General features: G+C 38.7%; 2 protein-coding genes across 10 annotated transcripts in view; both read left to right on the forward strand.

Annotated features, from left to right (window-relative positions):
• The window catches only part of PRKAA1 (protein kinase AMP-activated catalytic subunit alpha 1), a 32,421-nt gene extending 12,079 nt beyond the window's left edge, over positions 1 to 20,342 (forward strand). For 7 of the 9 annotated variants that reach the window (XM_014831232.3, XM_070519720.1, XM_070519722.1 and 4 more), the window contains 8 exons: positions 1,407 to 1,548; positions 3,467 to 3,560; positions 7,058 to 7,202; positions 8,406 to 8,493; positions 11,760 to 11,984; positions 14,283 to 14,769; positions 14,881 to 15,007; positions 17,398 to 20,342. In XM_014831232.3, coding sequence (XP_014686718.3) covers positions 1,407 to 1,548; positions 3,467 to 3,560; positions 7,058 to 7,202; positions 8,406 to 8,493; positions 11,760 to 11,984; positions 14,283 to 14,769; positions 14,881 to 15,007; positions 17,398 to 17,642 — 1,553 coding nt within the window. In that variant the 3' untranslated portion in view covers positions 17,643 to 20,342. The remainder of the gene's footprint in view (positions 1 to 1,406; positions 1,549 to 3,466; positions 3,561 to 7,057; positions 7,203 to 8,405; positions 8,494 to 11,759; positions 11,985 to 14,282; positions 14,770 to 14,880; positions 15,008 to 17,397) is intronic. The other 2 variants (XM_070519727.1, XM_070519726.1) reach the window with 1 other exon arrangement.
• A 3,643-nt stretch (positions 20,343 to 23,985) lies between these two features.
• The window catches only part of TTC33 (tetratricopeptide repeat domain 33), a 43,744-nt gene continuing 40,769 nt past the window's right edge, over positions 23,986 to 26,960 (forward strand). Inside the window, exon 1 of the mRNA XM_014831260.3 lies at positions 23,986 to 24,348. The gene's annotated coding sequence lies outside the window, so the exon portion shown is untranslated. The remainder of the gene's footprint in view (positions 24,349 to 26,960) is intronic.

The raw sequence follows: 26,960 nt of genomic DNA on the forward strand, positions 1-26,960 counted from the left end.
AAGATTAGGCCTGAAACAATAAGTCTTCTAGAAGAGAATATCGGCAGTACACTGTCTGACATCAGCTCCAAAAGAATCTTTTCAGACCCCATAACCCCTCACATGAGGGAAACAATAGAAAGAATAAACAAATGGGACTTCATCAGGCTAAAGAGCTTCTTCAAGGCAAGGGAAAACAGGATTGAAACAAAAAAACAGCCCACTAATTGGGAAAAAATATTCACAAGTTATTTATCCGACAAAGGGTTAATCTCCATAATATACAAAGAACTCACACAACTCAACAATAAAAAATCAAACAACCCAATTACAAAATGGGCAGGGGACATGAACAGACATTTCTCCAAAGAAGATATACGGATGGCCAATAGACTCATGAAAAGATGCTCATCATCACTAATCATCAGGGAAATGCAAATCGAAACTACACTAAGATATCACCTTACACCTGTTAGAATGGCAAAAATATCCAAAACCAAGAGTGACAAATGTTGGAGAGGCTGTGGAGAAAAGGGAACCCTCATACACTGTTGGTGGGAATGCAAACTGGTGCAGCCACTATGGAAAACAGTATGGAGATTCCTCAAAAAGTTAAGAATAGAAATACCTTATGACCCAGCCATCCCACTACTGGGTATCTATCCAAAGAACCTGAAATCAGCAGTTCCAAAAGTTCCATGCACCCCTATGTTCATCGCAGCATTATTCACAATAGCCAAGTTATGGAACCAGCCTAAGTGCCCAGCAACTGATGATTGGATAAAGAAGATGTGGTATATACATACAATGGAATACTACTCAGCCATAAAAAAGGACAAAGTCATCCCATTCACAACAGCATGGATAGACCTTGAGGGTATTATGTTGAGTGAAATAAGCCAGACAGAGAAAGACGAACTCTGTATGACTCCACTCATAGGTGGTAGTTAACATATGGACAAAGAGAACTGATCGGTGGTTGCCAGGGGAAAGGGGGGTGGGGTGAGGGCACTAGGGGTGAAGTGGTGTACCTACAACATGACTAATAATGATGTACAACTGTAATTTCACAAGGATGTTAATTTTCATAACCTTAATAAAAAAAAAGTTCATAACTAATAAAAAAAAGAATTACAAATACAAAAATGTATACAGCAAAAATGAAGTCTCTTTTCTTTCTCCCTCCTCTTGGCTTCCAGCTTACCTTTCTGGAAGCAACTGTTATCACTTTCATATGTTGTCTCCCACTTAATTACTCTTAAACATGTATACATTGACCCATTCATGGGTCAATCAGGCAAAATTAAAAGGAACTTAAATTTGCTCAAGTATTTTTTGAGACTGCTAAGATTACTACTCTTAGAATACCTCTAAATATGTTATTAATGAAGCCTGGCTCTAACTTATTAAAATTATTTCTCCTACAGTTGGCAAACATGAATTGACTGGGCATAAAGTTGCTGTGAAGATACTCAATCGCCAGAAGATTCGAAGCCTCGATGTGGTTGGAAAAATCCGCAGAGAAATTCAGAACCTCAAGCTTTTCAGGCATCCTCATATAATTAAACTGTAAGATCTGATTGTATTAAATATACTCATAGAATTTTTGCATCATTTTTGTTAACCTACTTAATCCAACAAGCAAGAAAGATGACTGACATTTCCTCGGTCTATTCCCTGAGGGTTTTAAAACTTCTTCCCATTCATGTATTTATCTAACCCCATTCATGGTCACTTAAGCCTGTGTTCGTGTTTTGCTTATCAGCTGTTATCTTTCTCATTCTTTCTTGTCTCTGGACAATGCCCTTCTGATATCGTTCAGTGCCCCTATTGCTGTAGGACGTATGATTATTTGCTAGTAAAAACTCTTGACCTCTGCATTTCCCGGTGGTGTCAGTTAGCTCACTAGAGATGGTGCAGTAGAAAGCGTTCTCCCCAGTGCTGTTTATATCTGGTGAAACAAATGACAAATACTAGAATTTCAGGAATCCAGTATTTCAGAAGGGCAGTAATATTACCATTGTTTTACAGTTGCCAAGTGTAGGGTCTACAGATAACTTAGTTACTGCTCAGCTTTCTTTTTTTTTTATTTTCTGATTAGCCCTGAGCTAACATGTGTTGCCAGTCCTCCTCTTTTTGCTGAGGAAGACTGGTCCTGAGCTAACATCCATGCCCATCTTCCTCTACTTTACATGTGGGACGCCTACCACAGCATGGCGTGCCAAGCAGCGCCATGTCTGCACCCGGGATCCGAACCAGCGAACCCTGGGCCACCAAAGCGGAACGTGTGCACTTAACTGCTGCACCACCAGGCCAGCCCCTACTCAGCTTTTTTATGCAGGCTATAAGTTAAAACTGCTTAGGCTTTTCTGCTGAACTGGCTGACTCACGCTTTATTTCACTCTCACCTCTTCTCATTGGTTGAGGTGCCGTGGTTTTAAATACCATCCATATGCTGATAACCCCTAAATATACATCTCCTGCTTTGAAACCTCAGCCCTGGACTCCAGCCTCGTATGCTCACTGCCTGCATCTCTATTTGGATGTCCAGGAGGCCTGCAAAACTCGACGTGCCCAAAACTGAACTGTGTATTACCCTCCAAACCTGCTCTTCCCACAGTTTTTCCCATCTCAGTTCATATCCAGTTCCCTCAGGGCAGAAACTTAGGAACCATCCTTAACTTCCCATTTCTCCCACTTCCCACCATCTGTTCTATCTTTCTCTTCAAAATATGTCTGGGATCTGAGTGTTTCTCATTTCCTTCATTGCTGTCAACCCAGCGTCAGCCACCTCCGTCTCTCTCATGGACTACTGCATTCGCCTCCTGCTTCCACCTTTCCCGTCCAGTCAGTTCTTCACATTGCTGCCAGAAATTAAAGTTACCCTTTTAATAGACCAGATCACATGACCGCTTTGCTTAAAACTTTCAGTAGCTTTCCCTCTCCCTGAGAGTAAAACCCAGAGCCTCATCCTGGCTTGTAAGGTTCTGGGTCCTCTGGTCTCCAGTTACCTCATTGACTCTCCATCCTCTGTCCCGCTCTCAGCTTCCTCTGCTCTTGCCTTCTTACCATTCCTCAAACATGCCAGCTGGGCTTCCACCTGGGAGCCTTGCACTTCCTGTTCCCTCTGCCTGGTTCACCTTCCTCCTAGATAATGGTATAGTTTGCTCCCTTACTTCCATCAGGCTCTGCTCAAATGCTACTTTATCAGAGAGGCCTTCCTCGAACACCCTGAATGAGAGATTCCCGAGTTTGCTTCATTCCTCTTCATAGCATGTTCCACCACCTGAGATATTGCTTATTTACTGAGTGTCTGTTTCCTGGCTCCTGGAACATGAACTCCGTGAGAGCAGCGAATCTGTTGTGTTCTTACAGTGTTCCCAGTTCCTAGCACAGTGCCTGGTATATTATAGGCGCTTAGTAAATATTTATTGAATGAATGAGTAAATATGTTTTAATATTGGTAGATAATGTTTTCTCTCACCAGGTACCAGGTCATCAGTACACCATCTGATATTTTCATGGTGATGGAATATGTCTCAGGAGGAGAGCTATTTGATTATATCTGTAAAAATGGAAGGGTAAGCCGTTCTGATTTAATCCTGTGTATATTTGTAACTCCCCTTATCCCTTACTAGCTTTGAGATATCAGGAAGCAGTTTTATTAAGAGGTCTACTTAATAACCAGTTCCCTTAGTTTTATACTTGTCTAGAATCATAGACTATTTAGAGCTAGGAAGGACCTTAAAGATTATCTCCTTGGCTACTTATACAGATGTGGAAACAGACTCACAGTTTATATATTTGCTCGAGGTCACATGATTTATTAATGATGGAATTGGATTGAGAGCCCAGAACTCATGATCCTCAGACTTGTGCCTTTGGGGCATACAAATACCTTTAATACACATCTTAAAGTATATACTTAATCCTCACAAAATTTATTATTAAATACTTAAAGATCTAGGCCTTGCTAGTCAAAACCCTAGCCATATTTAAATTGCATTCATTTTTTGGTTTCAGAAATCTGATGTACCTGGAGTAGTAAGAACAGGCTCCATGAATGAGATTTAAAGAACTTAGAGTTGAAAGGAGCTTTAGAAGACATTTTGAGCAGTATCTTAAGTTAAGATACAGAAACCGAACACTGCCCGCCATCCATCCCTTTTCTCACACCCAGGTTATGTGGTATGCAAAAACCTCCTCTGGAAGAGCCGGATCTGGCACGGAGAAGCCAATTTTTTTACCTCCCAGTCCTAAAGTTCATTATGTTATTCATTCATTTGTTATATGCAGCATATCTGTTTACTTTCATCATTAACCAAGTTAATTTTGATTTTCCCATTTCTTAACATGGTTCATTTCAATTTCAGGTATTCTCCTTCTCTAGTCACTGTAAACCACCCCCACCCCACCTCCCCACCCCCAATTTTCTGCCTGGAAAAATGGAAACAGGCACAAATGGAATTGCTATCTTGTTTTCTTACCTTTTCTCTTCTTTTTTTCATTTCTTGGTCATTTTGCTTTCCATTATGGGAATTTTCTCTAATTTTTACCCGTTGCATAATAAATTTCAGCTTTCATCTTTTATTTCAGAGGTCTCTTTCTTGTTTTCTGAAATTTCCTTTCTTTAAATAGCCTATTTTTGTTCCACAGATGTAATAACCTTATCTTTCTGAGGATGACAGTTAGTTTTAAACAAAAAGGAGTCTTCTGCTCCCAGCATTGTTTCTGTTCCTTCTGTGCTCCTTTATTTTCTGTTCATTTTACTGGTCTTTGTCTGTTGTGTATGGCCCTTCCTCAGATATCTGGTGATTCTTGGTTGTCCACTCATGTTTGACAATGGGGCACTAAGTGCCAAGTTCATCTTGGTGGAACTTATTGATTGGTGGGCCTTCGCATAGGCTGAATAGGTAGAGGCCTGTCCGTTTTATTAGGGTAGACCAAAATGTCAATAATTACAAATATTTTTCCCTTGGATCAGATAGTTGCTCCAGAAGATACCTTCCTGTTTCCTTGAGAGTATTAGCTGCCAGTATTCCAGTTGCTGAATGGGGAAGAGATCTGCAAGTCTCACTAGTTAATATGTTGACTTTCACTTAATTGCCAAATTTTCCTTCTGGGACCTCATCTCTGCCTTGGTGTCCTTGAGAACAGAGCTGCTTCAGCATTACTAAAGAGTAAATCATGGGTCTTATTTCCCAGTAGGACTGAGTTTAAAACTTCTTACTTCAACCAATTGTCCTGTTGTCAGTCCACCTCTCCCTTGTCCCTCAGAAATCCCCAGTGCTTCCAATTTCTAAGCTTTTCCAGGGTTCTGTGAGTAGACAAGTTTATTATTGGTTTCCACCCCCTTGGGCTTAGGTTTCAGCTTTCTCTGGCTGGTGACGTCTTTGTCGCTCTTCATCCACTCTCTGGCTTGGTGACTTCTCTTGATTACTGCTGTCTCTTCTCATACTATTCTTTATATGCTAATGTCATTTTAGGGATGTTTCAGGGAGTGGAGACAAAGGTTCAGTATTTACCCGGAAATGAGCTTTGACTTTGCTAATCTTCCTTTGTAGACTTCTCCTCCCCCATCCTTTGTACCGTATTTATTATTGCTATTGTGTAATTTTCACTTTTTATAGCCTATCTAGTTATTTTACCTTTTATATTTTGTTTAATCAATTAAGTTTTCTTCTATTTCACATTTAGAACACATTCTTGTTTTCATTTAGTATATTTGATATAAAAAGTTTTATTGTATTAAAAAATGAACCTACATTTCTTCTAGAAATAAAGGTGTTAGATTGTTAACGCATTAATATTTTCTTTAGAGGAAGGGTATCTATAGTACTTTAGTAGTTTTAGCTTTGGCTTCAAAAGAAATTCCTAGTTCATCTTTCCCCCCAGATTATTTATGCCATTTAAGGTGTAGAAGTGTGGTTTTAGAATGCTAATTTGTGACCTGTGTTAGAGAATTGCATATTAGAGTCCTTTGCCTAGAGGATTAATAGTTTATTTATTAAATATGACCTCTTGGGAACGGGTATGTCTAAGTGGTGGTTATCGCTTATGGAAAAAACATCATAAAATAAGAAAATATGGATAAATAGAATGAGAAGTTTTTAAAGAATCTTTAAAAAAATGTAGTTGCAGGAGCTGGCTTGATGGCATAGTGGTTAAGTTTGTATACTCCACTTCAGTGGCCTGGGGTTCACAGGTTTGGATCCCAGGCACAGACCTAGCACCGCTCATCAAGCCACACTGTGGCGGTGTCCCACATACAAAATAAAGGAAGACTGGCACAGATGTGATCTCAGGGACTATCTTCCTCACTCCTCCAAAAAAAAAATGTATTTGCAGCATAACATATAATTTTTTCAGTAAGCAGACTAAAGATAAATGCTTTCGTATTTTCTAAAACATATGAATTAAGGTTTTTCTTGTGTTAAAATTAAAACATCTTTTATTTCAGGACCTGTAACGTTGTTGCTTACTAATTCATTAACAATGCTTAAATGTACTTCCTCATAGAGTCTGAAATAGTATCCCCGCCACAATATAACTCTCTGTGCCCTTATCCTGCTTTGCTTTTCTTCAAAACACTGTCACTCTTTGACGTTGCATTTATTTGTTTATTGTCTATTTTCATCCACTAGATTAGGGCCTTTTTTTATTTGTTGCTATATCAAGAGCATCTAAACAATGCAGGGCACATTGAAAATATTTAATACGTATTTGGTAAAGGCGTAAAGGATGAAACATTTCTAATTTATAGGAGAAAGTATGCCTCATTTCAAGTAGAAATTGAAACTATTTGTAATAGCTCATGAGACAGAAAGGAGAGCAAGCTATTACAGTGTAGTTGTCTGAGTGATAATATTAGAAAGTTGAGTTGCTGATTTGGGCTGCAAGATCCTCTGAGCATTTCTGTTTTGTGCTGCATATCTCTCCTCCCCATTCAAAAGTATCTCGTGAGTGAGGTTTGTGGGAAAGGTTTCATGCATTTTGACAGTTTTGTAGGTTGGAGAATTATAGGTAAAAGATTTCTTCTGAAAGACACACCTTTAAGATGCCTCTCTTCTTTTCTTAGCTCGATGAAAAAGAAAGTCGACGTCTGTTCCAACAGATCCTTTCTGGTGTGGATTATTGTCACAGGCATATGGTGGTCCATAGAGACTTGAAACCTGAAAACGTCCTGCTTGATGCACACATGAATGCAAAGATAGCTGATTTTGGTAAGCAGATTTTTATAGTTTCATACGTGCATTATGTTTAACAAACATTAATAGCATTCCTCAGATAATTTTTACTTCTATAGAATACATTGAGTATCCCAAAATAGTATATCCCCACCATTTTGTCTAGGAGTATACAGAAAGGGGAAAAGCTAAGGAATTCTCTTTTCTTAGCTTTGTGTCTTTAAAATTGAGTTTTATGATAGGAGGTAAATAATTTAAGATGGCAGCCTTAGAGAAATCATTTGAAAAGAGAACTATTATAAGTGAAGGAGAAGTTAGCAACCTTGTTTCCTGTGTGTTCTTGTGATCAAGTATGGAGCAAGAGGAAAGACACTGGGATAGTTATTTAAACTTGGAAAACCAGAAGGTAAACTATATGAACAAAATTATTTAAAAAAAAAACTATTTTAAATGACAGAAAAACATAATTACAGCTTGAGGAACATTATTTCGATTGTCCAAAATGAAGTGATTTTTCCTTTGTTTCCTATACAAATTGCCATTGACATTAATAAACCTAAGAAAAATGAATCTCTGCCACTCTCTTTTGCTTAGCTTCAGTTCAAATCAGAGGAGGTTCTTAGAAGTATTTTCCTCACTTTTGAATATATATATTTTAGTCTGTGGAGATTCATGGAACAGTGCCAACTAGCTCTGGGTACTGTGTGATTTTTTGGTAACTAAGTTGTTTTGACTGACTTATTCCTCAATTGTCATGATTATTTTTATAGAGTGCATTTTTGAGGAGGCAGAGGTTTCTTTCTGGAGTAAAACTATGAAGGAACTTTGATATTAAAAATTATTTCTTGTTGATTTTTTTTAGAGAATCAGAACAGGGCTTAATAGAAACTTTGAATTTTAATTCTTCTGCTCATGTGTCCTACATTTTTTCCCCTTGTAATTTTTGTATTAACAAAACTTGAACATGCCAACTTTATTCTAGTAAGCAGAATAACCAATTGCTTCATATATATTCATTAAACTCCAACAGTGCACTACCTTTAAATGTTGAAATAGATTACAAATTTTAGGGCATGATAGCAAAATATTTGGGAAATAGTAAAGACTACACGATTTTGTTGAAGTAAAGAAAAAATGATGATTTATCACTTTAATACAAACACAATTTTAGTGTTTAACAGTTTTGTTTTTATTTTTGTTCTTGGGAAATCTTGAGTAGTTGATTTTGTGTATTTTCAGGTCTTTCAAACATGATGTCAGATGGTGAATTTTTAAGAACGAGTTGTGGCTCACCCAACTATGCTGCCCCAGAAGTCATTTCAGGAAGGTAATATTGGACTCTCCCCCAGTACATTTGTACTTGCCTTTTTCTCTTAGATTTTGTTATCCTGTAGCATCATATTTAATCCTAGTGAAAGGAAAGAAATTAGAGGGTTTATTCTTTTATTGAGAAAGTGTTCTGTTTTAAGAATAAAACATTATAATGTCTTTATTTTTCTTTTAATTTTTTTTTCCTTTTTCTCCCCAAAGCCCCCTGGTACATAGTTGTATATTCTTCGTTGTGGGTCCTTCTAGTTGTGGCATGTGGGATGCTGCCTCAGCGTGGTTTGATGAGCAGTGCCATATCCGTGCCCAGGATTCAAACCAACGAAACACTGGGCCGCCTGCAGTGGAGCGCACGAACTTAACCACTCGGCCACCGGGCCAGTCCCTATAATGTCTTTTTTTTTTTTGACGAAGATTGGCCCTGAGCCAACGTCTGCTGCCAATCCTCCTCTTTTTGCTGAGGAAGACTGGCCCTGAGCTAACATCCGTGCCCATCTTCCTCTACTTTATATGTGGGACGCCTACCACAGCATGGCTTGCCAAGCGGTGCCTCGGTCTGCACCTGGAATCTGAACTGGCAGACCCTGGGCTGCTGAAGCAGAACGTGGGAACTGTGGCACTGTGCCACTGGGCTGGCCCCAGAATAAAACATTATAAATGAATAAGTATTAAGGACTCCATTTATAGAGGAGAATGTCGGTTTGCAAGTCAATATTAAAGTGGTTAAATGAGAGGACTTACACTTTTTTCCCCAGTGGAAGAAATTGAAGGTTTAAAACTAGCGGGTTTTAAAGCTAGGTAAGACATTAAAAACTTGAATAATACATAAATATCTCAGTTAGAAATGGTTGGGGCTGGCCCGGTGGCGCAGGGGTTAAGTTCGCTTCTTGGCAGCCCAGGTTTTGCTGGTTTGGATCCTGGGTGTGGACATGGCACCGCATGGCACACCATGCTGTGGTGGGCGTCCCACATATTAAAAAGTAGAGGAAGATGGGCACAGATGTTAGCTCAGGGCCAGCCTTGCTCAGCAAAAAGAGGAGGATTGGCAGTAGTTAGCTCAGGGCCAATCTTCCTAAAAAAAAAAAAAATGGTTTACTATTTACTTAGATGAAGAATTAAAAGTGCAATGTGTACCTTTCATTTTTCAAATAGATGGCATTTTGTAGCTTTAGGTTTTATGATGAGGTGTCTTGGGGAATTGGACTGAACTGTTGATAAAATCTTCAAACTTGATTTATTTTAAATTTTCATTGTTTAAATCTTTTAGACTGCAATATTATAAGAATTCTGACCTCTCAATTTACTAACCACCAGTGCTGAGAACATGAGGATCTTTGTACAGTGCAGCTTTTCACATAGTTTAGATAACAGGAAAATTTAATTTAATTTTTCTTTTTTAAAGATTGGCACCTGAGCTAATAACTGTTGCCAATCTTCTTTTTTTCTTTCTTTCTGCTTTTTCTCCCCAAATCCCCCCAGAACATAGTTGTATATTTTAGTTGTGGGCCCTTCTAGTTGTGGTATGTGGGACGCCGCCTCAGCATGGCCTGATGAGTGGTGCCGTGTCTGCGCCCAGGATCCGAACCAGTGAAACCCTGGGCTGCCACAGCAGAGCATGCAAACTTAACCACTCAGCTGGCCCAAAATTTAATTTTTTAAAGGGTAATTGTTCTTCACTATACCATTGAAATTGAAAACAGAGAAGGTTAAGTTTATTTACTAGAGGTTTTTGTTTGTTTGCTTGTTGTTTTAGGACGATTGGCCCTGAGCTAACATCTGTTGCCAATCTTACTCTTTTTTTTAGCTTGAGGAAGATTAGCTCTGAGCTAACATCTGTTGCCAGTCTTCCTCTATTTTATATGTGGGTTGCTGCCACAGCATGGCTGACAAGTGGTGTAGGTCCGAGCCCAGGATCCGAACTTGTGAACCCAGGCTGCCGAAGTGGAGTGTGCCAAACTTAATCACTATGCCATAGGGCTGGCCCATTTACTTTTTTTTTTGGTGAGAAAGATTGGCCCTGAGCTAACGTCTGTGCCAGTCTTCGTCTGTGTTGTATGTGGGTGGCCCCCACAGTGTGATTTGATAAGTGGTGTGTAGGTTTGTGCCCAGGATGTGAACCCGCAATCCCCAGGCCACTGAAGCAGAGAACGCAAACTTAACCACACCACTGGCCTGATCCCCCCCACTGCCCATTTGCTATTTTTATAATTAACTTTTAATAACTTTTCACTCAAACCACATTTCTTTATTTTAATGTTTCACATCCTCATTCATTCGGAATGCAGAAATCTTGTAGAATTTTCTTTCTGTTTTCATAAGGTTGCTTGCGTAGCCTGCACAGAGAAATTATATTTGTGTGAAAGCATGGCTATGAATAGAGCAGAAGTATCTAATTTTAGACTTATCAAGCTTCATCATTCTCTTTTTATATTAACCTAATGTTCAATTTTTTTTTTTAATTATTTCATTTGTGTTGTCGAAATTCTTTTGGAAAGGAAACAAGTCAACACATGGATCCTGGGGACAGTGTTAGTTAAGTGAATAAAAATAAATGTAGTTATGCATATATGCAGTGGGCATTTTTGAAGTCTAATTTTCCCAGTTTGTATACGGTCTTTCTGTGAGGTCTGGATGAATGGAAACTTACTTTCAAGACAATATTTATCGATCAGTTCAACAATTTATTTGACCAGTTTATAGACATCTTTCCCTGAAGCCAGACTTCGAATGGGTTACTAACTAGTCTGCAGCTGTTACGTCAGTTGGCTGGAGTGTATTGCAAATAGGCATTTAAACTCCTCTGTGAACCAGTTAGCTTGGTTTCCTTGTGCAGCTTCAGACCCCTTTAACCTTGGTAGGAGGTCTTGGGTTATTGGGGAGAGTGGATTTAGAGTCCATCACTAAAGAACATTCTCAGTTGATGAAAGATCATTTAATCTCTCCCCTATAACCAAAAACAATGGTTTTAGGTTTAGTGGTGATATTTTTGTTTAAGGTTTGGCCCTATTGGTTGGATCTCCTGACGATCACAGTAAGATAGTGAGAAGAAAATTTTAATTATAGTCTATAACTTAAATTCATAACTTTTGTTTTCAAAGATAATACTGGTGAAATTAGTATAGAATCTTTATGTGTAGTGTGCAGCAGTGACTATAGAAACCACGTTCTGACATAATTCTTTGTGAAGTATCCATATTGAAAATTTTTAATTGATTGACTCTTAAGTTGCTAATGATTCTTTAATGCAATTGGTATTTCCTATTACAGATTGTATGCAGGCCCAGAGGTAGACATATGGAGCAGCGGGGTTATTCTCTATGCTTTATTATGTGGAACCCTTCCATTTGATGATGATCATGTGCCAACTCTTTTTAAGAAGATATGTGATGGGATCTTTTATACCCCTCAGTATTTAAATCCATCCGTGATTAGCCTTTTGAAACATATGCTGCAGGTGGATCCCATGAAGCGGGCCACAATCAAAGATATCAGGTAATAAAGCAACTTGGAGATCAGCAGCTCTAACAGTATCAATGAGATAAGTTAAGTGAAAGAACAAGTTGCAGGACAGTATGTACAAGGTAATCCTGTTTTTATGTTAAAAAATACAGTATATGGACACATTTATTTTTTTATTTCGGTATTTAAAAATATACCCTAAACCTGCCCCCTCAGGGAAGTGAGACTGGTGGGAGGGAGGGCTCTCACCTTTTATTTACGCATCTTTCTTTGTTTTGAAATTGTAACAATGAACATTATATTGCTTTTTAAATTAAAAAAAAAAGCTAATGAAAAATAAAAAGGATCCTGGTGGGATGTTAGATTTTGTAGTGGGTCTTTAAAATTTTTTGTAGTATGCTTCATCTGACTTTTATGTGTTCTCATCAGGGTTAATACTTTATAGTTGTAAATTTGTGTGTTGCTATTTGAGTTCTGATCTCATGAATTATTGTCTTTTTCCCTTTTGTTCATCTCAAGGAATGAGAAAATTTTAATCAATGACATGTTTTTTTGTTGTAGTATACATTGACTCGCATATGAAATTGCTGTTTTGTAGGTAAAAAGTCCCTCAATATTGCCAGTTTCATATGGTTCAACCTAAGAGTTTAAGTAAGGCAGAAGTGATGATGACAAACATACTTCTCACATTTAGGCGAGTCGTTTCTGATGGAGACTTTAAAAAATCACTTCAAACTTTGTTTCTTCTGCCATCATTGTTTCCTTCCTGTTTTTCCCCCTGTGGAAATTTCTCTTTTGGTCTTCTAATGGTTAGATAGCGCACTTCTCTGAGTTGGAGGGACAAGGAAGAAAGAAATCAGATGTCGATCTAGGAATAGTAAATAAGAAAGCATTAGGGTTATGAAGAAGGAAAGAGTATATGTAGAACTTAAAGCTTGTTTCCTTTCCATTTACCCCATATGCTGTAGACCACCTGAACAAGAGGCCATGGATGGCAGGGCAGGACTTTACCAGCAGAGGAAAAGGACAAATCATTCTCTAAAATTCTAATAATTCTCTAAAAACAGTCATGCGTCACTTAATAACAGATATGTTCTGAGAAATGCATCGTTAGGTAGTTTCGTCGTTGTGTGAATATCATAGAGTGTACTTACACACAAACCTAGATGGTGTAGCCTGCTGCACACCTAGGCTGTATGGTACTAATATTATGGGACCACCAATGTGTATGTGGTCTGTCATTGACTGAAACATCGTTATGTAGCGTGTGACTGTATTTTAAAGTATCTGAGTGAGAGAGGCTTTTTCCTGGGTTTTACTTAGTTTTCCAATTTAAATGTAATATGTGACAATTGGAACAGATTTAGAAAACACCAAAAAGAAAATAGAGAAGAGGACTAAAATGATCTTTAATTTCTTCACCCAGAAGATAATCATTGTTCTTTTGGGTGTTTCCTCTCTTGATGTTTTTAGTTTCAGCGTAGTTTTTTGACGTAGTTCAGATCAAACATATCCTTTTGTGTGTGAAGTTGGGATATCCTCAGTTCCTTCATTTAAAATAAAGGGACACTATTATCTTTATAGAGTAGTTTTGAAAATGAGGCGAGATAATGGATATGAAGTGTTTAGCTTAAAACCTACCACACAGTAAGCACTCGATCAATGGTAGTTGTCTATTTTTGTTGTTATATTTTTTCACTTAACATTGTATCAAAAGAGTGTTATAATGAAGCTCACAGAATATGTTCTCTTTCTGAGCTGGAAATAAGCTGGTCTTTGTCATTTGTCATTGTCCTTCGTTCCAAAACTTTAAATAAAAGTGTAGACATTTCTCTTACTGTTGCTATGGCAATGCTTTCTGCCTCTTAAAATCAGAGGGAGGCTGGAGCAATTCCCCCAATATTTTTTGTTTGTTTGTTTGTTTTTTTGAGGAAGATTAGCCCTGAGCTAACTGCTGCCAATCCTCCTCTTTTTGTTGAGGAAGGCTGGCCTTGAGCTAACATCCATGCCCATCTTCCTCTACTTTATATGTGGGATGCCCACCACAGCATGGCTTGCCATTCGGTGCCACGTCTGTACCAGGGATCCGAACTGGCGAACCCCAAGCTACCATAGTGGAATGTGCACACTTAACTGTTGCGCCACTGGGCCGGCCCCTCCCCCATAATTTAAACTGAAATGTGACCGAGAAGAGGAAAATCTCAGTTTAAAAAATGATGATACCCTAAGAGTATAAATACAAAGAAATTCCTATCCTAAATTTCCCAAACCATTACTTTCAGTTTCATCTCTACTGGAAATCCTTCTCCTGATCTTGCCATTTTCTCTTAGGGAACATGAATGGTTTAAACAAGACCTTCCAAAATATCTCTTTCCTGAGGACCCATCGTATAGTTCAACTATGATTGATGATGAAGCCTTAAAAGAAGTATGTGAAAAATTTGAATGCTCAGAAGAGGAGGTTCTCAGCTGCCTTTATAACAGAAATCACCAGGACCCTTTGGCAGTGGCCTACCACCTCATCATAGATAACAGGAGAATAATGAATGAAGCCAAAGATTTTTACTTGGCGACAAGCCCACCTGATTCTTTTCTTGATGATCACCATTTGACTCGGCCCCATCCTGAAAGAGTACCATTCTTGGTTGCTGAAACACCCAGGGCACGCCATACTCTCGATGAATTAAATCCACAGAAATCCAAACACCAAGGTGTAAGAAAAGCCAAATGGCATTTGGGAATTAGAAGTCAAAGTCGACCAAATGATATCATGGCAGAAGTTTGTAGAGCAATTAAACAACTGGATTATGAATGGAAGGTAAGAAAGAAAGAGCATTCTGATTGTTGGCACATTTGGCAAACCTGTAGTCTGAAAATATTTTATAGAAGAATTGCTTTTGACTTTGTCTTTGTCCATACCATATGCTAGGTTGTAAACCCATATTACTTGCGTGTTCGAAGGAAGAATCCTGTGACAAGTACCTACTCCAAAATGAGTCTACAGTTATACCAAGTGGACAGTAGAACATACTTACTGGATTTCCGTAGTATTGATGGTATGTATGTCACACAAAACAACACTGTTAACATAGTTAGACCTTATTACCTACCTTGGCATTTTAGTCTTTGGCTCTTTTGAAGCTTCTTGAATTGTTCCTAGTAATTCAATAGCAAAAGAATATTAAAATGTGAGATTTTATGCCTTTGGGATGTCAGCATTTGTGAATATGGTTCTTGGAATCTTAGAGTGTATTGTCCTTTTAAGGTTCTCTCCTTGTAAGATCCTAAAGCCAGATGCAGTCTGATCCTAAAGGGGTAGTTTCTGCCACATTTCTGGTTTTTGGTGTGGTTCATTTGGTAAGATAAAACGTTTTATTTAGAAACAAATGTTGACTTTTTATTTTAAATATGTTTTATATCTGACATTTAATAACATTTTTACTTTTTATTTAAGAATTAGAGTACAGTTATTAGCTTTTAGAGTCGAGTGACAAGGCGCTGTCAATAGATTCAATTCCTAGCTCACAGGACAAGCAATTATTTGCCGAGTTAGGTTTCTTTCAGGGGGCAGAGGGAAATATTTGGTACACTTTAGGGACTTCTGGTTATTTTTTTCTTCTGAACTAGCCTTTTCCTCCCAGCCTGACCCTAGAGACATAATCAGAGATATGTGTCCTCTGTTCGTTTTGTGAGTGCTTTATGATTCCAGTATTAATTACATTTCAATAAAACGTTCTTAAATAATAGATCAGTTTTCTGTGGAATGCACTATGTAAGGATTCCTGGGACTAAAGCATTTTAAGTCCAAGATAATTATCATAATTAGTTAAAGGTGACATTGTTAACCTTATACCAGGTCTCCTGTACATTTGTATTTACCTAGAATCATAAATAATAATGTACCACCTAATGATCAAATGACTGAAACATTTAAAATTTTAAGTTAAGTATTTTAATTGGTCCTCAAAATAATGACCCTCCTGTACTATAAGATCTTCAGGTACCTCGAGTTTTATTAAAGAAACTTTATGTTGAATATGTTTTACTGTTTGAAAATGAAAATCTATACTCAGAAAATATATCTCTGATTACCATTATGTATAGTTTGCCAGAATATCCCCTCAACTATTTAGATTGGTTAAGTTGAGGTAAATTATTAATGCAGAAAGCAGACATTTTTGTTTTTGTTGTTGTTTTTATTTTTAAATGGGAAAAATATATTCCAAGGTATGTATGAATAAACTATAACAGAATTCTAGTAAATGGTACAATATCATAACGTGGTTTGAAATTTACATTAATTCAGATTTCCCATGAGTATGCACTCAAACCTAATTTACCTTATCTATTAAAAAGCCTGACGGAACACACTTGACTCATAATTCAAGTAAAAATATTCTCTTTCTTTACCCCAAGAGAATATTTACAAAAGGGTATAGGTGTATATATAAATGTTCTGTCACAGAGCCTTTAATTAAGTACAAGTTCATGGCAATTCTTCACTAGCCAATCAATTGAGTTAAGATGTGTTGCCACTCTTGTTCATCTGAGATTGAATGGAATTATTAGATGAGATTCACCTATGAATTTTTTGCCTTCTTTATAAACTCCAAGATAGTAGCTACGTAGTATCAGAAAGACACAGGTTTGAGCTGTGATAAGCTAGCCAAACCTGTTTGTCTGCATATCTGTATGTCCAGATGGTGTGTACCTGCTAATACCTACGAGTGCAGTCTGAGATATGAGTGTTATTTTTCTCACTGTATTTGGATCAATTTCCCACCTTAGGCTTATGAGCACCTGGACTTACCATTTGAATGACCATTTATTGTTTTCGTATGTCTTCCCAACTGTAGATTTTCCTTGATTTTTGTTCATTGGAAGTGTTGCTCTTTAATAAGATCTTAAATCGAATATGAAGAGAAAGAGGGAGAGTGAAAAGCACTGAGATGAGAGTGAGGAGAGTTGGATTCCAATTTCCCTCTCTGTTCATTTGTTACCTATGGCAAGGCACTTAACTTTTGGGGGTTTATGTTTTCTTATCAATAAAATGAGGAGTCAGATGAGATGATTTCCAAGATTCCTTCCAAATTTTAAGTGTGTTTATTGTATGATTTTAACATAGAGGGATTAATTTTTATTGCTAGGGAATGATGTTTATTAAGCCCCAAGTTATTAGTTTATTGGGCTCTCAATGTTGGATTGCAAGACTGATGAGTAGCTCCGTGCTGTACCCAGTCTGGATTAGTCATCAGAATACATGTTGTGCGTAAACGTCGAGTGGTTTAACACAGGTTCATTGCCTCTATTTTAGAAGATGTTCAAAATAAACATGCTCTTGATAGCTGGTCAGTGGTCTTACTCAAAAAAGCAAATTAAATACCATTAAAAAATTGGAAGGGAGTATTTCTAGATCATAATAAATAGAAGTTTTTTTTTCACCCAGATGAAATTACTGAAGCCAAATCCGGGACTGCTACTCCACAAAGATCGGGATCCGTTAGCAACTATCGATCTTGTCAAAGGAGTGATTCGGATGCTGAGGCTCAAGGAAAATCCTCAGAAGCTTCTCTTACCTCATCGGTGACCTCACTTGACTCTTCTCCTGTTGACTTAACTCCAAGACCTGGAAGTCACACAATAGAGTTTTTTGAGATGTGTGCGAATCTAATTAAAATTCTTGCACAGTAAACTTAAAACTTTGCTTATTTCTTTGAGAGCAATAAGCATGTATAATAAATCATAGCCAAATGCTTCCATTTATAATCAAGTTATGTATAACTATAACTGAAGATTGGCCTTTTGGAATGCAGTTTGCACAGGGATTGGAACATGATTAATAGTTAAAAGCCTAATGTGCAAAAATGAATTTAGATAATTTTATTGTTCGTCGTTCAGTAGGAATATAGCGTAATATAATATACACAATGAATTATAGGTCTCTCAGGCTCACTTGATTTTTGGCTATTTTATATTTAGTGTACACAGGGCTTTGTAGAATATTAATTTACCATGAAGGCCTTCGTATATTATTCCATGTTGGTGTGTTATATATTTGCTTCATAAATTTATTCAATAAATATTTGCCTAGAATCCCCAGAGACCTTTATAGATGAATTTCTTTTCTGAACTCCTTAACTTCTTAAATAGCAACTATCTTCCAACAGTAGGAACAGTCTGGATGACTCTTCCATATCCCCCCTTAATATTCTGTAGTCTATGGTAAGTCATATCAAAGATTTTAGACACAATTAAAAATTTTTCTTTAGCTTGGTAAGCCCCAAAACACACAGAACTTACATATTCAGATACTCTAGGCACTAAGTTTAATCTTAAAATTTGTCTCATTCTATTCTGTACATAAATTGCTCTTTTTGTCACAAGAGCTGAGTTGCATATACTGTAAATAAATCATGTTATTTTGCCAATCTCACAAATTCTGCTGCTCATCATGTCGGGGTATTGAAGGTATGCAAAAATTTCTAGCCATTCGATTATCTATCTTTTAAATCGATTCAGTGTGCAGAAAGCACCTTTCTTACAAACTGTTCAAATGCTCAGATAAGACTATTTCTCCCAAATTTTATTATGAACATTTTTAAAAATAGAAAAATTGAAAAGCTGGAGGGTGATCCCACGTGTATGTACCACTTAGATTCAGTACTTGTTAACATTTTGCCATATTTGCTTTATCTGTATCTATCTATGTGTATATAGATATAGTTAGACATATATATGCATGTGTATATATGCCTTTTCTCCCCCAAACCATTTGGATGTCGCAGACATACTCATCACCCCTCAACATTTCAAGCATCTCCTAAAAATAATGACATTTTCCTAAAAAACCATAACAGCATTATAAAACTAGTAATTCCATAATGTCATCTAATCATGCGTATTTAGACTTCCCCAGTTGTCCTCCAAATTTCTTTTATAGCTAGCTATTTCAAACTAGGATTCAACTAAAGTTTACACGTTACGTTTGGTTATGTCTCCCTAGTCAGGTATGACATTATTATTATTCTGATAGAATATGGAATAAATCAGTTCTTCTAGATGGTTACATTTGTTTTGGGTTTTAATTACTTTTAAAAAAGTAGCATTATGGGAACTGCCTGAAGATGCTTAATCTTCCTAAGATCTCTGATTTATGTTTTTTCTTGCTCTCAGTAATAGCATTACATAATAGGTGTAAAGAAGATTTAAAGTCACCTCAGATAAAATTGGTATCATGTGTATTCTAATAAGTAAAAAAATAACTATCACCCATAATTGCCTTAGACTATTTTAACTTCAAGAAATTGATTTTGGTGGGGGGGTATTAGTCATTCTTCCATTGCAACAGAGCTGTTCTTTTTTTCTCTTTTAAGACTCTGTATTATAGGATTGGTTTGTGAAGTAACAGCGAACACCTATGTAACCAGACAATAATGTCCTCAAATGTTCTGACAGCTTGCATAAATTATTACTGTGGTTGTAGATTTGGCTTCAGCACCCCTGGAAATGTGCACTGAATTCAAAAGAAAAATCTTGCTTCTTTTTTTGTCCAGGGCTTGTTCTATTCAACTTCGAATCGGAAAGCTATATAAAATAATAGAGGAGTTCCATTTAAATATAAGTTCAACCTGTATTTATAATTTGTATGTGGCCTCTGTTTGGGGGATATTGATTTCACAGATGCTGTCAATGCAGCATTATGTTCCTGATGTTAAGAACAGAAGAGTGTATTTTTAAAGTCACAGATTTGTATATAGAACTAACATCGCGGTGAAGTCTCTGAGCTGTTGTGGGGAGGGGGGAACAAAAGGAGGAACCCATTGAATAGGACCTTCTAAAAATTGTTAATTTTGTAAACTTTGCTTCTTTTTAAGTTATTGTGATTCCTTTTAGTTACTGAGTTTTATTTTGAAGATATTTAAATATTGCACTTGTACAATAGTATGATAAATGCACAGAATATTGCAGTGAATTCTTTTTTAAGCTGAGATATTTGAAATGATAACTTTTGGTTGAGTATGTCAAGGTTGCATCAGAATTTTCACAAATTTATTGTGGTTTGCAAATTCTTATTAAATGAAGCTATAAGGGAGTCAATGCAAATGATTTTTAATCTTTTTTTATCTTTTCAGCAATTTATATTTTTTGTGATTTTATGCAACCATATTTTTACTTTGTCTTGACAACTGAAAGATGTATAAGGTTTTTGCCAGAAATGTACTGTATACATAGTTTTAAATATAACAGATTTTACTGATATGTAAAAATTTTGCCATTAAAATAAATGATTTCTCACTGAGAGGAACTTTTCTACCAGGTTGGGGGATGTGGGAGCTTAATATATCATATCTAATTTAAATAATTTCACTGAAATAAACTCCATTGCTTTTACTTTGGTTATATTTTCTCTTGAGATGCTTTTTGTAGTTTTTCAGAGTTTTAAATGATTTTATACAAAAAAATCCTGCCCTCTGCCCCTCCACCCCCCGCCCCGCTCCCTTTTGACCTGGTAGTAATACCATTCACATTGAATTCATGCTTGGTGGACTGTTGCTGGCTGTAGAATTTCATGTGTCTATGCTCTGGCACTTTTGGAATGAGAGAAAAATGTGTGTTGTTTCAATCTTTTCCCCTTAATTCCCTCCATCTCCCCTATCCACAATAGAAATCTCATTGTCATCGTGAGTTCTGACGAGATGGATAAAATTCCACATACAACGTAACTTAAGTGGGTGGTAGGGTAGAAATCAGTCTTTGTGGTACAGCATTTCTGAGATGTGTTCATGTATGTTTTAACTGGAGTATAAGTAGATAACTTCAAATACTTTGATTTGGAAGATGGGTAATAAAGGAAAACATCATTTTTCATCTGTTACGATGTGCTTAACTTCTTTAATGTCTGGAAAAACTAAATGAAAAAAAAAAAGCTCTGGTTCATGGCTGACCATCTGTGTACCTTTTTAACAATGTGCCTAAATATAAAATATAGTGCTTCAACAAATTTTAGCACTCAAACATTGTGATTTTTGTCTCAACTAAATTAGTTTTGATTTCATCTAGGAGTTAGCCACCGGAATGAAATATTAAGATACATAGAAGAAAAGTCAAAGTGGGTCCCATATCTGTGGCTGCTAATAACATTGGATTTGGTTAGAATTCTGTTACTTTAGAATTCAGTTAGTCTGAAATCTTCTATCCCATATGGCACTGTTAGCCAGGCTTGTGTTCGATTGTTGGCATTATAAATCCTTAAAATAGCTTGATAATTGTAACAAAACAAAACACTACTAAAGAGTATAATGAACAGTATGTAAGGTGGTTCTTTAGGGAACTTAGAAATTGCTCTAGGTATTTACCCTGACTGTACAAAATTGTACGAGAAATTCTTTTCTTTGAAAAATCACTATTTATTCAACTGTCCTATTTATTGTAAACAAATACTGTTCTATTGTGAATGTCAATAGATGTTAACTATGATAAATTTAGAAGATTTCTAGCAGGTTGGAAGATGATCATGTCTATAAACAGACAGCATGTGAAATCTGTTAAATGTATTGACAGCTACATCAAGATCAGAGACCAAAGTTAGCAGAGAAGTGGTGGGTGAAGTGTGAAAGCTGAGTGTTGGAGGTAGCCTGTACCAGAGTAGAATGGATCAAGGTTAAATTATTTGAGAGATTTAGGAGAGACCCTAAGAAAGGGGTACAGCTTCAAGACCATTTAATAATTCATTCTGCAAACTATATGCACTTGTGAGGGTACTATGAAGCAAGCACTACGAGTGTGACCATAAGGCATAAATCCTGCTCTGAGCATCTGGTTAGGGAGATAGATATTTTTAAAGACTTCTATAGAAGTACAGCATATACAGAAAAGTGAACAAATCGTAACTATTTGGCTCAATGAGTTTTCAGTGTTTTAGGTTTCTTAATCTCTACCCAGCTTAAGAAACATTGCCACCACCTTAGTGTCCTTTATAATTAATATCAGAAGTGATATACTACCACTTCTGCCCTATCTCTTAGGTAACACAGAACAACCCTGGTACTATGTGGGAAGGAAGTACACAGAGTGAATGTCAGGAGGAGGGACAACAGGAGGCCATCTTGGAAGCTGGCTACCACAATCATGCATTGATCATTTTGAAAATAATGGTTCACTTATGCAGCTCTTAGAAATGTTGATGCATTAATCCAACGATATAAATAAAAATCACGTCTGATATCACCACTGATCTCATCAGAAAAGTGTGGAAGTACTGGGAAGCTACTCAAGATCATTATGGCAAATACAAGTTTTCCGAAATCATAAATTCTTGAATTTTATCATTGGCAGCACTGTCGCTTGTTTTTCTTGAAGTAACAGACTCCCTTTGTTCATTTTCAAGAAAAGTCCTGTCATACTGACAAATAAAAATGGCAAGCAATAGGATATATTGGACTCCATGAGGAAGCCATTTGGTTTAAACCTAATTCGGCCTGACCTTGTCTTTCCAAAAGGGCCTGACCGAGGCTATTGAGCATGCATTGTATATCTGCTTTATATTCCCTATGGCAAGAACAAAGGCCCTTGAGATAAAGGTGCAACTTCCCTCCCCCTCCCAACGTTGGCATTCCCTTAAGGATTAAGCATCTCTCCTTAGGCTAGGAACTGATTGCTGTGCTCACCTGTGACCACCCAGCTTGAGACAATAGACTTGCCTCCTGCTACGCCCACCGAGATAGCAGACCACTACCTGCTGTGTCCATCAAGTGCTGTGCTGACAGGGCAATCTTGTGACTATTGTGGGAGGGACATTTCAATCATATTGTGGACAAAAATAATCCATAACCAATCTATATATGAAAATTTGGACGAGTTTACTCTGAGCTGAAATCTGAGGACCATGGCCCAGGGCCTTTCTTCTCGAAGGAAATGAAAGGGTACCAAAGAAGTGAGGTACACAGAGTGGTTATATACCCTCATACGGGACATTTCACATATGATTGAAATCAATGATTTCAAATATGATTGAAAAAATAATTGAAATTATTTTTTCCTACCATGAGTGTGTGGTGGTGAGGAACAGGAGGACTTCTAGGACAGTTTGGTATCCTGGCCTTAATTCGTGCTGAGGCACCGGCGGTTTTACCCACCACTGCTTTTCCATTGCCAGGGCAAGTGTCCACACTGTGAGAAAGGCCAGTGATGTCTTCGTATTTGCATGAAAATCGTTTTGACTTTGAAAAGGTCTTGGCAACCCTCAGGGGTCTGGATCACCTTGGAGACTCATGGGTTCACATCAGTGCTTCTCAATGGGGCAGGGGTGGGGGGACCATTTTTCTTCTAGGGACATTTGGCAACGTCCGGAGACATTTTTGGTGGTCACAGCTCGTGGTGGTGGATGCTAAAGGCATCTAGTGGCTGGAGACCAGGGATGCTGCTAAACACCCTACGGCGCACAGCAGAGCCCCCGCTTCCCTCGACAACGAATATCCAGTTTGAAATGTTACAGTGCTGAGGTTGAGAAAGCCTGGTCTACAAAAATAGTTTTCCTTTGCACAAGATAGCTACCTCGACAAATTAACAATCTCAATTTTTCAATTTCCTAAACACCTCCCTGGGTTACATTCCCCCCCCCCCCCTTATTTATTTTTAAGACATTAGCCACAGTTATTTTCAGGCCGTAACTCTCTCTTCTGGGTCCAATTTATTTGTTTTTCCGACGTGAACCCTACAGTTCAACCACGGCCCTCTGATCTGCTGCCCTGAACCCTTTTTCAGCCGAGTTTGGCCTCCGTCCTCCGCATCTGGCCGGCCTCCTCAGTGGGTGTAAACTCCCTCAGGGCAGGGCCAGATCTTAACGCCCGCGCCTCCACTGCGTCCCGCGCTGACCCTGTGGTGGGCGCGCTTTGGCCGGGACTCCAGCCTTGAGATCGCCCGTGAGCCTGACGCTTGGGGCTGCTGCTAGAGGGCGCTCCCGGGCGGGGTGGCCCGAACTACAAATCCCAGAGGGTAGTGGGGGTGGGGACGGCCGCAGTGACTTCTGGGAGTTGTGGTCCCGGGGGAAGAAGAGACTGGCGTGTGAGAAAGGCTCTGAGACTCGCTTCTTTCTTGACCGCTTCTTTGGAGGGTTCGGAATATCGGGGTGGCCAACCTAGTTTCTTAGGAGACCAGGCGCAAAAGTAAGGAGGTAGGAGGGCGAGCTCGATCATTTCCGTTTCCGGTGGGCAAAGGACAAGCGGAATGTAAACACGGGACCCGGGGAGTGGTTATCAGGTAACTGGGTTACCCGGTCCGTGGTGGAAGCCGGAGGAAGAGAAGAGAACGAGGCGAGTGTGTCTGTGGTCACGGGAGAAAGGAGCTTCAGAAGTGGGAGTTGATCTCCACCGGGACGTGGCAGAGCCGGGACACTAAGGTTGGTCTCTAGGGACGAGCGCGTCTGGGGGTCGGGCCCACCAGTGAACGGCGCCTGGGGGGCTTCTGCACCTCGAGGCTGACCGGGCAGCGCGGCTCTTCCCCACGCGCTGCGGGGCGGGACCCAGTTAGCTTTCCCCGCGCTGCGGAGGTGCCTGTGGCGGAGGGCGGGGCTGGGGAGCTCGCGGGTGACGTCCGGGGCAGCCTGTCTGGGCTTCGCACGTTTTTGTTGTGGAAAATGAAGGGAAGTCGCTGATACTGGTTTCTCTCTTGCGGTGATGTCTTCGGGTGCATTATTTCGTGAATTCCTCACTTCTGAATACATCCCTGTACCCGAAAGGACGCTGTTTTGATTTCCTGATCGTGTTCATTCGGTGGTTTTTCGCCGGGGGTGCTGCATCCCCCGACGCCGTGAAGACAGGCATTCTCTCGGCCTTGTGCCTGGGTTAGCTGGCAAGCCGTCAACAGCAATTGATCGCCTCCTATAGGGATCACTGTACCAGCAGAAGAATTTAGAATACAACGTCGTTATTTAGAATTTTTATGGCCTTCTTTAACTCTAATTCTGTATAAAATGAGTTTGTGTTTCGTGAGTTTAACGTGAAACCGTATGATTATGATTTACCCGTGTGATTTCTTATCCTGGTGAAAAAAAATGTAAAGGCTGGGATGTTGGTGCTTTGTGCATCTAACCATGGATTCAGGAAAGCCTTCTTTGTAAGAAGTTTTAATTTCACGTTTAGATATCTTTAGAGGAACAATTAACTCGTACTACTGAAGATATGTGAATCAACTCGTAGTGTTAAGTCCTCCAAGGCAGGAAGTGTTTTGCATTTGTTCTAGAACTCACCCTCCTTTTTAAGCCTAGCTAACTTTTATTCTTCGAAATTTACCGCCTCAGGAAGCCTCGTGTCCCTTCTCGGACGTCATAGCATCCTTTGTTTACTCCCTAAACGCACTTATCCTGTATTGTGTTGACTGTACGCTTGTGGTCTCCAGACCATTTTGAAGAAAATATAAAAGTATAAAAATATAAAACTAATGGCCTTGGTAACAGAGTCATGCTTTTTAATCTCAGTAGGCCCTTGATACTGTTTGATATCTTTACTCATCCCTTATTTTGCTTTTCCTGCTGTCCACAGTGACTATTTCAGATCTTTTCTACTCTTCTCAAGTGCTCAGATCCATTTCTTTTCCCTTTGCTTGGAGCAGAGGGCTAACCATTTCTCTGAGAAATGTGAAGCTCAGGGGGATGAAATCCTTCATTTTCTTTTCCCTCTACCCCTGAACTTGCCTATACCTCTCAATATTATCTCTTGTCTGAGAGGAAAGTATTGTTTTCCCTCTCTTCAAGGCTAAATTTGTCAATTGCTAGGGGTCATCAGGCCTTTTATACCCCTATAACCTCATTTTGTCCTGACCTCCACAGCCTCTGATTTCTAGAAGATTGTAAAGGATTTGTGGAGGAGAATGGCAGAAACACCTGAGGCAGCACTGTGTGTGGCTTTTTCACACATGGTTGAGAACTACCATCTGGGGCCTTAATCTCTACCTGTCCTCAGCATTTACACTGTGGTTTGGGTTGGAGGATGGAGGAGGGTATTGGGAGTCTGAATGACCTATTCATTTTTTAAAAAATACATGTAGGTCTGTCTGTCCCTTTTGCCTTTCCTCCCCACCCTAACTCTTGCTCCTTTCCTCCCCACCTTAACCCTTGCACCCTAATCTACAGAGCTGACAAATGAGTTCTAATATAATTTGCCTTTAGTAAACACACCAGGTTTCCATCTGTGTTAGACGGGTTCTCACACTACCTGGTGCCTCACATTGCGGATTTAGAAACAAAGTTCCATTTCAAACTTGAAGCCAGAAAACTTAATCCTCCTCATTCTTGTCACATTTAGAGACAGTCATAAGTACTTTTTTTTTCCCTCCCCAAAGTCCCAGTGCGTTGTTGTATATCCTAGTTGTAAGTCCTTCTATGTGTGCCGCCGCCACAGGATGGCAGCTGACAGACAGGTGGTGTAGTTGCACGACTGGGAAGTGAACCCAGGCTGCCAAATTGGTGAGAGTGCTGAACTTTAACCACTAGGCATCAGGGCTGGCTCCAGACTTCGTTCTTAACTGGACTTATCTTGAGATCTTGTGAGACTTTCCTATCCATCTATTGTCTCACATCCTCACTCTCTGCCTCTGGACTTCTGTTCCATAGTAACCGCTCTTCCGTTTTCAGCCATTTCTTGGTTCTTCCCCTGAGTCACTTGTAGTCATCTTCAAACATAGGAAACTAGTTCTCCTGTGTTATAATGGATCGGGAGAAAGAGTGTGGCATTGGCCTGATTCCTTAGTATAGCTTAGTATAATCCATTACTCCTCCAGGTTTTTCTAAAAATCCCTGCTCCTGTGGAAGGCATATGGTTCACCCATATCAGCCTATACATTTCTTGATTGCTGTAATTTATTGGCACTTCCTCATATTCACTGAGAAATTAGGCACATGGCCCACAATTTTCTTATCCCCCTAAATTCTGTCATTATCTTGGGCCTTTCATGTGCATGAGCTCACAGCTACCCTCACTTTTTTTGTCCCCTTCTTTCGAGTGATTACTTATA

This window comes from Equus asinus, chromosome 10, assembly GCF_041296235.1.
Source record: "Equus asinus isolate D_3611 breed Donkey chromosome 10, EquAss-T2T_v2, whole genome shotgun sequence".
Classification (NCBI taxonomy): domain Eukaryota; kingdom Metazoa; phylum Chordata; class Mammalia; order Perissodactyla; family Equidae; genus Equus; species Equus asinus.